This window comes from Embiotoca jacksoni, unplaced genomic scaffold (genome assembly GCF_022577435.1).
Source record: "Embiotoca jacksoni isolate LCO1_2020_lvr unplaced genomic scaffold, fEmbJac1.0.p SCAF_7, whole genome shotgun sequence".
In the NCBI taxonomy this organism is placed as follows: Eukaryota; Metazoa; Chordata; class Actinopteri; family Embiotocidae; genus Embiotoca; species Embiotoca jacksoni.
The window spans coordinates 17,690,661-17,702,997 of record NW_027185425.1 but is presented as its reverse complement, the minus strand read 5'-3'; the positions used below and the strand labels follow the sequence as shown (position 1 = coordinate 17,702,997).

General features: G+C 41.4%; 1 protein-coding gene across 4 annotated transcripts in view; it reads left to right on the top strand.

The window, feature by feature from the left end:
• Window positions 1–12,337, top strand: part of trappc9 (trafficking protein particle complex subunit 9) — a 231,486-nt gene that overhangs the window by 85,817 nt on the left and 133,332 nt on the right. For all 4 annotated transcript variants that reach the window (XM_069176536.1, XM_069176533.1, XM_069176535.1 and 1 more), the window contains one exon: window positions 2,075–2,193. In XM_069176536.1, coding sequence (XP_069032637.1) covers window positions 2,075–2,193 — 119 coding nt within the window. The remainder of the gene's footprint in view (window positions 1–2,074; window positions 2,194–12,337) is intronic.

Genomic DNA, 12,337 nt, shown 5'->3' with positions numbered 1-12,337 from the left:
GTGACCTGTTTTCATGGGGAATTTAGCATAATCCCAATTTTCACAGCATTAATTTCATCAGTACAATCACAGTCTTTCAATACAAGCCACTTTTTCTTTTCTTTATGCAGCTGATACACAGTTGTGCAGCCTCTGAATATGCTGTCTCCGGTGGACCTGGCTGCCAGAGCTGCTTCAGAGGCCCCTAATTTCCCCTCTCGAAGGGGGAAATTGCCGGGTCGAGCATCCCACTGACGTCAGAGAGTGACATGACTCGTTTGACGTCAGAGCTCAGGCTGTGGGCGTCACTTTTCAGTGTTGTCTGAGTGGGTTGGAGGCAGCAGCCCCCGCGGTTGCTGCTGAACGCAGCTGCTGAGGGTGCAGCTGCTCCTGTTTCATCCACACTGCTGCTCACAAGGTCGTCGATATAAAATCATAACTTTATCCTTCACGTGCTTATAATCATGCTGTGAACCCTGTGATGTCAGATTATCTGTCATGGAAAAGTTTGCTCTGTAAGAAGACCAAATAACTACAGTATGTTGACATGATATAATTGGTAGATTGCAGTAATTATCAAGTAGGTCTATGTTATTACACACACACACACACACACACACACACACACACACACACACACACACACACACACACACACACACACACAGTATGTACAGTGTTTCTATATAATTGAGGGGAGACCAAGTATTAATTGATATCAGAATAAAAGCCACCGCACTACAAACTGGAGCTGCCAAAAGGACTGAAGGTTCATCAACACTTCTCTTAACATTTCAACCTTTATGAAGGTTTATTGCAGGACTGCAGTACATTAGTTTCATCCGGGTGGAGCTAATTATTTCAACTGACCCTTCACTAAGCCCCGCCTCCTTTTCATTTTTTGTTAATCCTGTCAAGATGTCCGTTCTCGTATGGCACCTGTACAGGTCACACCAAAAATTCCAGTGATTTTTAAAACAATGAGTCTCCTGATGAGCTTTGATTTTTCTTTTTTCAGCTGTAATGACAGCTGTTGCTAATGCCAGTGCTCAGACTTTGTGAGCGTCGAGAAGCCAATCAAAGAGCCTTAAATTAACCCTGGATGACTACATACAGAATATGATGCTAAAAGACAGAGACAAACAAAATAATATTACCTAAAAACTCTGATGTACTCTACCAGCATCTCAGCTCCTGTTTTAACCAGTAAAAATAACAATACAGTGAGTTAATGACCTGCCTCTTACCTATAAAAGTAACCTGAGCGCAGTAGTTACTAGTAGTTAGCTCGATGTACATTTGAGCGCATAAACACATTGTTGATTTGATTCTTTTTTTTTTTTTTTTTTTTTTTTTTTACACTTTCACTTTGGTGCTTTTGGTTTTGGACAGTCTTAAAAAAAACTTAACCCTCTTAAGATTCTTTGTACTGCTGCTAAGTTGTGATTGCGAAGCAGCAATTGGACACTCGCTGACAATGACTGTATCATGACCACAGATTACTGAAAAGCCAGATCCTATCTAACATGCATTTAAAACATTTAAACATAAAACTAAGAAATTGAAGACATTCACACATAAAATTTACACTGTACACTTTTCAGTTGTCGCTTATTTTTTTTGCTTTAGTTTCTGAATTCTATGAATGTTTAACAATTGCTTTCAACAATTGTACAAACAAACAGGTTTTAAAAGACGTAAAACAAAAATATATAGACACTAATATCTCCTCTAAATGTAGCTCTAACAATCAGTCAGCCACAAGACTGTCTTCTAATCACACTCTAACATAATTAACATGCACTGACTCCTCCCTCTGATCAAAAGCAGCAAGTCCGGGGTCGTTTTTTATCAGCAGGTTAATTGTAAGGAACACGATTCTTCTGAGAACGTATAACTAAACAAGAGATGGATGAAGGAACATAAAGAAATAATTAAAACAATTCATCACAAAACAGCTCCTTTAAAATGCTGTAATGCATCACATGCTGCTGATACAACACACTGTTTGCTCTGCTAGCTGCTGTTTAATGATAGCCTTGTCTCTGTTTAGTTTTTTTTTCGCTGACTGTGTGGTGCTGTGATGTCTTCTCAGATGGAATCAGCGTGACGGGCCTGCCAATCTCCAGCCCGCTCCGCCAACTCCTCAAACCCCGGGCCGAGACCAAGGCGGTCAGCAGCGAGTCGGGCAAGGCGGAGTACAGCCACATGAAGGTGAGGAAACAAACAGCAAAAGAACAAGCAACCCTGTTGCTGTTCTCTGCTCTGGATCCAAATAAAAGCAGCTGTTTTGGGTTTGTTTGTGTTCGGTTGGCTTGTTGTGTAGTTGAGGAAAAATGGATTCCCACCTTGGTGCGGTCTCACAGCACCTTTTCTGCAAACAATGAATATCTCAGGTTGGGATAGTGAACCCGCTGACTCCTCCCCACTTCTCTTTCTTCTCACACACTGTGCAGTGTGTGTGTGTGTGTGTGTGTGTGTGTGTGTCTACCTACACCAACAAACTGCATTCTTTACAGAGAGAACAGTGAGTTTATTTAGACGGTATCTCACCTCGTCTCCGGGTGCACTCTGCTCTTTGAATCTGGACTCAGAGCTCCGACGTCAGCGTAGAAAATGAGAGGAAACCATTTACAGAGTTTTTGTTCAAATCCGCAAAGACTGAAAAGGAAAATAGATCGACACGACGGGAAGAGAGGCGTGAATGAGCAGTGGATGGAGCAGATCAGCAGGGGAGGAGGGTTTTTGTTGAAGATCTGTGTGTGTCTGAGGGGTAGAAATGGGCAGTATGAGCCAGTCCAGGTGGTCGGAGTCATCTGCAGCAGCATTGTGTTACCTTTGAACACCAGAGGAACTCTTTCTCTCCTCTGTGAATCATTAGGAGAAAAAACAGATGTTTAATGTTTATTTTTCTTTCTTTGGAAAAGTTTGACAGGATAGTAAGATAGATGTTTCTTGTTCTTGGTCAGCGAAGACTTGCATTCCAACTTATGTGTTTAACATTTACTTTGTTGAATGCATAATTGCATTGACACTGACAAGTACAGAAACGTGTAGTGTGCTACAAGTACCTGGATGGTGCACACAAAACGACCCAACAACCAAGAGGTAAACGCTGGACACTCTTCACCCGAAACAATCGCCATCTTGCCTACGTAAAGGAAACAGATTTTCAAAATAAGGCGTCTGAGGAAGCTGTTGCAGAACTCCTCACAAAAGAGTTTATTTTTCACTAAGTATCAGCATACTGCTGCTGGATAGAAGCAATCAGTTCATTGAGTGTGTTGAACAGACAGTACGAAAACAGGTTCATTTCAAATAATTAAAGCTGCAGATATGCTGAAGTGATTCATTCAAATCTTAGCTATTATATTAGTTAAGTTACCTTTGTCAACTTCGACAAGAGATTTACAGAAAAAGCTCAAATTTGCAAGACTGATCATAACTTGCAGAAATAATGACGTTGTCCTCCAGAAATTCATGTTCATGACTAACACTGATTATTGTTTACGTACAGTAGTCAACCATGTTCACTGAAATTGACTGAAGTCAAACAGACATGGATAAACAAACAGCACCAAATGTTGTTTACACACAACATTTTGCTATTTTTTTAAATCTTGTACAAATGCAAAGATTCTGATGTTACACAGAACAACTATTTATGTCTGCAGCTGTCATGTCACAGAAATATTGTGTAACATGTTATTTTGATCTATTTTGAAAACGTTTGAGGTCTACACAAGAAGTTGGTTGAAAATGCCAAGCTTTTTTCATTGCGGTGCTTTTCACTGTTTACATATGTTTTAATAGGATTAGCTGCTAGAAAGATAAAATTCAATATTTCTTTTAACTAAATGGATTAAATAATGAAACATGATTTATGTTTGAAGCCTACCTTCAAACCAAAAGTAAAAAAAAAAAAAAAAAAAATTGAAAAATTGCTCATGTATATGTTATTGCTCATGGGGCAGGATGTGAATCGTGGTTTTAAACTTTTTGAAAATACATGAGTTAAGGAATAATGAATAAAGTTGGTGTGAAGTAAGAAAGAAGCTGACATTAATCTGAAAAGCTCATTTTTGCATTAAGCCCTGCTGTAGCTTCAGTTTGTCAGTCTCCACTCACCCATGCAGGGTGGACGCTGGACTGATAATGGATTATGATGTAAAATAACACCTGTGGGATATCAGTCCATCTTTACCCTGCTATGAACACTGAGAAATATCTAAATACTGAACTTAAAATGATCCACATATGTGTGTTTTTAGCCGTTTTGTTTATATTTGTGTACAATATGTATCATGGAAGGTCGTCAGCGGCCTCAGCAGTAATGTGCGTGTTGCTTCATGGACAAAAAAATACCTGTATTCCTGCTGAAGCTGAAGGAAATTCAGCTGAAGGAAATCTTGATAATTAATAACATGCTAATTATGAGTCAAGATTTGAAGTTATAAGCATGTTTTCCTGTAATTTCTGGACAGGTTTGTGTTTATCTGAGATGGATTTCAGAGCTTCAGAGAAGAGCAACTAATTGTATGAGTTCATGTGTGAAATACAGGAAAAGGTTTTTACATCCCTCCTGTTCCACCTACAAATCCTCCTCATGCTGCACTGCTGGTAAAACTCTACAGTCATTTCTCTTTGGATTTATTGCATAACCTGTTAGATATACACTACCTGTGCTGTAAGTGGAGAAAGAAGCAGCCATTGTTAACGGTGAGGTGGGCATTTCAATCAGCTGTTAGGCTTATTAGAGGCCGAGTTTGACTGACAGCTCTGAGTTTCAAAGCAGACTGTGGTGTTGGAACCTAAAGCCAATTACATGAGGACTCTCGTCCTGCGAGGAGTCGGCCTTCGAGCAGACAGTGAGGACGTGAGCTCCCTCTCCTTTCATTTTGTAGGTGTACCGCTGGACATGCAGGAGACAACCAGGGTGATTCATTTCACTGTGTGCTCAACAAAAGCCTGAGCGCCGATGTGCCTGTGTTCTGCTGTAAATGTATTCTTGGGTTTCTAGCTGCATGACTCATTGCCTTTATGGGCTGTATTGTTTTCAGCGGTTCGACTCCGACCCACAGTTCTCAGCACGCTCTTGACGCATGTTGACGTACGAAGGGGGGACAGGTACCACACGGCTCAACATAAATACAAGCAAAGTTATGCAACGTAATGACTTGGATGTTGTTTGTCTATCGAGAGGAAAAAAAAAAAAACCTTGAAGTTTCAACTTAAGTGCGATGCTTTAAACACAAGTTTTTATTATTGGGCTGGACCAAGATTACAGTGAGTATGAGACGGGGAAGGATACCATGGATGATTCTGCACCTCAGGGTTGACTGTGCAATGCAGGAAGCAGTTCACACTTTGTACGAGTGCTTTCACAATTTACCTGTTGAGATTGGCTCAGATAAACTCTTGATTTAATTGCCTGTTTAGTTTGCATCATTTAGTCTGTGAAAGCTCTCGGTTAAATACTGATGTGAACTAAACTACTAGACCAAGACCTCCTTAAATGAGTGGAGTTTGTTGCCCTGAAACCAACCACAGGATTTTATGAGAGATGGTATGGGATTCTTAGCATGAATTCAAAAGCTAATCCCACTCTTAAGCAAATTTATTATTAGTAACATTCAAGCAGTCAGTATACCAAGGCCATACTGCCGTGCGTTGAATGTTAAAAGTAGTGACCACGATGTGTCTGTCTTTTTGTTATATTTCATCTCTTTTCAATGTGTTTGTCATCATTTATGATAAACCGGGTCCTGGTGCAGTCTAGACTATTCATTTTCATACTTATTAGTGACCTTTTGAAAATGAAACATGCAGTTCATGTGTTAATAGATTTGCTCTCCATCAACAGAATTATATTTTCCCCTCATGTACAACTTGTTTACTCCTCTTTGTAAAAAGCCAGTGTGACCACAGACAAGATGAGAACTACTGTCTGGTTCTTTAACCAGATACTAGTCCTCAAGAAACATGGATCACGTTTCTTTTAGTTGGTGTGAAAGTACCCTATCAGGGTTTGGAGGTCAAGATGTGGTTTTGAAATGTAACGTGTCAGACTGTCATGCGAGAGACCAGAATACAAACCTCACCAAACTCACAATTAATACTTTGTACTATTTGAAATGTTTCCGGACCCCCGATATTCTGTAGTTGTCAAAGCACAGATGCTAAAAAAAAAAAAAAAAAAAAAAAAGGAAAGATTCTTTGGAACTGGACTCATAAAAAAAAAAAAAAGGCTGTTTTTAGACAGACTATCACTTAATATTCTTGTCAACCTGCTTTCAGCAGTTAAATACTGCTGTTTGTCGAAGCCCTCTGCTGTCTCTGTATGGGTCAGGCACCGGAAACCACATGGTTAGGGTGAGATTAAGTCATTTTTAAGTAATATTTGTCACTTATTTACTTATTCTAAGTTGAATTTTGTTTTCTCACAGACTTAAACGCTGGATGAAAGTCCTGTTTGTTCCATCCAACTCCCTTTTCCCTTTTCATACGTGGAGTTTGTCACTTTTTCTACTCCGTCACATGACCTTCTTCTTCGACCCCGGTGGTCATCGTGCCGACACCAAAGGGCACCTCACGCTTATCTCTCTGACGCCAACAGCTTTGGCAAACCGGATGTATCTGAAGCCCTGGGAATGAGGATGGACTGGTTTTGTCCACTGACATGGATGTTTCTGGAAAGCTGTTTGGGGCTTTGGTGCCAGCAGTGTCTCTCCTTCATATGTCTTCATTTGTCTGTCCTCTCTGTCTGTGTTGGCAGAGTAGCAACCCACAGTATGGAACCTTTCAACGGTGCCAACGTCCGCAAACAGTTTTCTAACAAGCTGATCTTCCTGATTTTGTAACAGGAAGTGTTGACATGTTGTCTGAGGACATCTGTGTGAACTTTTCTAACCCTCTAATTGCTTCCTACATCTACGTCTCAGAAAATGTCGGAGTGCCTTTTGAATAAGCACACTGCTAGTGTTATGGGGATCTTAATTTGCCAGTGTGTGTGCATGATCGGATGAGAGTGAATTTGTATTAGCTGATAATAATTGTCTTTGGCTGGGGGGGATGGATGGACAGATGCACAGGAAATTGAAAACCTTCTAGCCAAACTGGCTGGCAACAGAGCACGGTGTTCCCTGCATATTTTATTCTTCGTCGGACCAATTTAGTGTGAATTTGTTTTTGCCACCGAAATCGCATTTCTACCACAATTATTTGACAGCTGTCAGTTTCCACCCACTGTTTTTCTATACATTGTTTCCACCCCACGTTTTGTAAATGTGATACATGAGTAGTTGTGTGTTATTTGGTGCTGGGATTCCTCGGCATGGATACTCGCAGACTATGAGTAAGTGCAATCAATCATGACTGAACTGTAATCAGCACGGTTGGAGGCAACATGTTTATCTCACCCACCTTTCATCGTTCAATCTTAGCATCCGTTTTTTTCCCCCCAAATCCTCCCACCAAACTGCGAGTGCCTGTGGGCTTGAAAAGATATGTATGCTGTCGGGGTGGGACGGATCCACCGCCAGGGGAAAGGAGGCCCAGCTGCTCAGATGTGTTGGTTTTTCCAATTTCTTCCACCTTTTCAATGACTCATCTCGGAGAGGCGAGGCCACTTCCACAACTTGGGTTTCTTTGACACCAAATTACTCTCATCTCATCACGGCAGCTTTTCGTCTCATTCCACCTGCCCGTCCTCAGTGGGGGCTCATCACCTCCTGAAGATCTGTTCTGGTCCGATTGTGTCAGCGGTATCTCTGTTACGTCCACACACTCCTGCCGTGATAGACGCCGTTGGATTATCTGTGCAAGTGTCCGAAGCAGCAGCGGTTTTTCAGGAGATTTAGAGCCTCAACTCCATCTGCTGGAGATTTATGAGATGGGTGACTTGAGTGACAGACGTAGAGTAAGAGAAGAGAAGGGGATAAAGGAGTCCGGTGTTTGCAATTGCCCTTATTTTGCTGTAACGCTAGCCAGTATGCCATCCTGTGAACCGACCTTCACTGGATGCCGGATGTCATCGAGGGCATTTCAAGGGAAGCTATGACACGCCCAGCGATCATCTACAAAACACCAAATGTCTGAGGTGCCCTGAAGCTGCATCCGGTGCAATTTTACGTTCATAATGCCGCATTATTGCATTACAGAGATTGCTGTTTGAATGTAATTGTATGTGTTTCTCTGAGGCAAACAGTTGGAGAGAGAAGAGTTTTTCTTTTTTTTCTGTTTTACTGGGCTTCCTCCTGCCAGCATCAGGGGTCTTACAGTGCACCATTTTCTAGATGACTTGTATCTCTTCACCCGGCCAAATATGAAATGAAATAGGCTCATTTAAGGTGGTCATTTGTAAGATATTACTGCGGCGGACTCGGCAGTTATATCGCTGACGTTGGCTCTCAGTGGATTTGATGCTCAGAGGGTTTTTTCAGTTGGTTACAGTCGGGTCCGTGAGTATTTGAACAGTGATCCAACGGCTGTAATTTTGCTCCTGAATGTCATCACAATGGTTTTGAAATGAAGCAATCAAGATGTGTTTGAAGTGTGGACGTTCAGGTTAAATTGAAGGGGTTTAACAAACACATTGAACTAACAGTAGGAATTACAGCCATTTTTTTTTCCACAGTCCCAATGTTTCAACAGGCTCAAAAGTAATTGGACAACCTAACAGAAGTATAAGGATGATTTTTAAAACTTGGATGACTGTCTAAACCAGTACACTTCATCAAATACTGAGTTTCCTCCCTTGAGAGTCTCTTCCAGGCCTTTACTGCCGCTGCCTTCAGTTTTGTCTTCAGGAAGTGAAAACTAGAGCTGGTGCCACTAATGGTCATTAGATCAAACCAAAAGACTACCAGTCATCACACGTTTATGATACTAATTTAATGATTTAAATATATACTTTGGGCATCAGAAAATGGTTTAACTTCCAGGACTGACAAAGATTGTAATAAGTAACATTGTTAACGCTGTTCTACATTACAGAAAAACATGCAAAACCGTTATAATGAGCTTCTAAAATCTCCCTTTTAGTGAGTCTCCTGCTAACGGCGATGCTAATGGGAAAAAAAAAGTTCTGATTCTGAAAGTGTCAGAACAACCAGCAAGGCGGCTAAACATTTATTTTAACATAGTATATTGTATGTTAGCCTGATTGTGTCTAAGCTATCAACAGATGGACAGTCAGGACATAAGAGGACCTCCAGTGACAGAGAGAGAAAGAGAAGGTGGAAGCTGCGTGCAATTTAGAAAGCCTAATGTCTAATGCACGCAATGTGTTACCTTTTCAGATTCTAGCCATTGTTGTGTCTTTACTGTAACCGGGCCTGTCGCTTCTTGTCCCGTCCGGACCACCTCTGCAGTGCTGACGAGACGCAGAGATATTTGTAACGTTGCGTGTGCTGTGATTTGATTTCCTTTTCTGGAGCAGAAATCACTCTGCACAACATTTGAAAAGTGGGCTTCCTGTCTTATTACAGTACGTTAATCACCACCACTGCTATGGTGCTTCTCAACCAACCGTCCACACTCATTTTCACATCTACGGGTCATTTAGAGTCATCAGTGAACCTAACCTGCAAGTCAATGGCCTGCGGGGGGGGGGGGGGAAACCAGACCCCACAGGACCTACAAACTCCACACGGAAAGGCCCGAGCTGGCTGATTCAATCCTTCTTGCTGTGAGGCGGTCCTCCCAGTTCAAAACCAACAACTGTCTAAAACATCCCAAAATCTATTTGGGAATAATTCTCTGGGAATTTGTCAACAAGATCAAAATTTTTAGCCACAGTCATCCCCTCCATAATACAAAAACACTGATTTATTTGGCCTCAGGTATGGGGTTATGCTACTTTATGATTGGAAGCTGTTATAGCTGTTATTATAATGATTTTTTTTCCATTTAAAAAAATATTATCAGGAAGGATTCTTTGATTCATTATTTTGTTTCAGCCCACAATCGTAAAAAAAACAAACATCCAAATTAGATTTTTCTATTTTGTCTCGGTGAACATGACACACAGTTGCTATGTCATAATTTGAAGGTGATATTATTTGTTTTTTGATTGTCTGTAAGCATAAGTCACTCTATATATGCCAAGATATTCATCTTAAACATGCTGGCAAGAAGGAAAATTGAATCGCACTTCAGAAAAGCCAATGTAAGCATTTTCGTAACAATGAGCAGTGTCTCTGTGTGCAGCGAGGAAGGACTGTGCCTCCAGACACACACACACACACACACACACACACACACACACACACACACACACACACACACACACACACACACACACACACACAGGCTGAGTGCAGTTGGGGGGGTGTTGGGGGTGGGTGGGCAGAGCTTCTCGGGGGCTAATCAAATCCAGTGGAGACAGAGCCGGAGTCGGCTGCCTGCCTGCCTGCCAGCCAGCCTGTCTGCTATTTTTAGAAGCCAAGCTCTGCCGATGGCAATTCAGCTCTCTTCACAGATACAGATCCCGGCTCGTGATACAGATATTTATAACTGCCACAGCTGTCTGCCCAAGTGTGAAACTCCAGCTGAACAACCAAATGATTATCTTTTTTTCTTGTCTGAGGATTAAAACTGTTCCTTCTTTTCTCTCCCCTTTGGCTTGTTCACCACCAACTTTATGTTCAGTTTTATACAACTCTGGGTATTGATTTCTAAAGGATGATCTTCAATGATTGAGCTAAGGATGCTGTGCCTGTGGAGGAAGCGAAGCATTTAAAGATGGACCCTTTTTTGTCTCTGGACATTTACTGCAAAATTGAGGCATCTTAATTTTATTTTTATCAGCCATGGACAACCAGAACAACAAGCTATTAAACCAAAAGCATGTATTGTCGTTTCATGTTTTTGTGCACATTTATCATCATTACACTGTTAATATAATACAATGTTATTCGATGATTGACTAATAACTTCTATTTATTTATTCAGTTCCTGTGCACCCATTTAATTTCAGCTCAGTGTCAGTCGATCAAGCATTTCTCTGTCATGGCCAGTGTTTCATGAAGGGCAGGGCTGACAAGCATGTGACAGAGCAGAGGAACATTACTCGAGCTGATGACAACTACACTCATTATGTGACTGTAAAACAAGCGCACTAAAAGCCCAAACATTTTGCAATCAATGGATAAACCTCAACCTGAAACTGCTGAAAACCCATCCCGCCCCCCCAAGGCTGTCTGCCCCAGGGAAACACTGTTATGGTTTGGGTTATAACACGCAATATTTACGGAACATTACGCAAGTAACTTAACGTATGCTTCATGATTTAAATGTGTTACGTTATGTAAGTACTTCTGATACGTACAAGAAATCCACATCACATTTTTTGCTTTCTCACATGAAAGTCGTGTTTTTCCATCCAATCACTCCCAACCTCCTCCTTTCCCTGGACTTTGTCACTTTTTGTACTTCGTCACATCACCTCCTTCTTGGACCCTGCTCATACATGCGGATACTTTTCACGCCTACGTGAGGCAAAATGTGACACAGACGCAGTATCCTCCGGTAGAATGACATTTATTATACGCTTTGATGGGATACCTGGCTGGACCTGGACAGCATAAACAGGTTTATAAAATGGATGAAATTAAGATAAACAAACATGAATATGACCATCTGCACAGATCAACCTTGTAGCAGTTTTAGTTACTCTTGAATGGAGCAATAATCTTTAATTCAGTTATGACCCTGAGAAACAAATCTGAAAGGGATGTTGAGTCTTCACTGAAATATGTACAGGTTGCATCTTTCAAACTGTTTTCTGAGTCGTTGTCAGACTCACAGCTGCTATACATTTTGTAATTGAAGGAACATATTGAAGACTGAAGTCCAACTACAGTTTTTGGGTTTGTCATCCATACCACCCAATTAGTTGTTGATTTCCCCTCCAGATCAGAGACCAGCTGAAAGTGAGGATCAGCCTCCACTTTGTAAGACCTGCTGTCATTGTTGTTTATCAGGTCGGTTATTGATGCCACCGCTCACTTTGGCTGTAAACAAGTCAATAGTGTTTTACTGCTGTTGTATTCAGCTTTGACTCCAGAGAGAGAGCGACAGGTGGAGATAAAAGCAATAATGCCGTCAACCTATGATTAGGCTCCTCGTGTATCCAGACTCTGCTTTTCACTGGTGTATGTTTGATGGATAGGATCGGTCCCTGGAGGCCCGACTCCACTTCGCTGCAACAGAGACACAAAACACATCACAGGCTGTTGCGCCACCATCCCCATCCTTTACGACACCATGCTGAAGAATCCAACAGCATGCTATGACTTTCTAGCGCATGCCAGGCCTGTGCTCAGACCTCGGTGAAAGAAGTAAAGCCCTTCGGAAA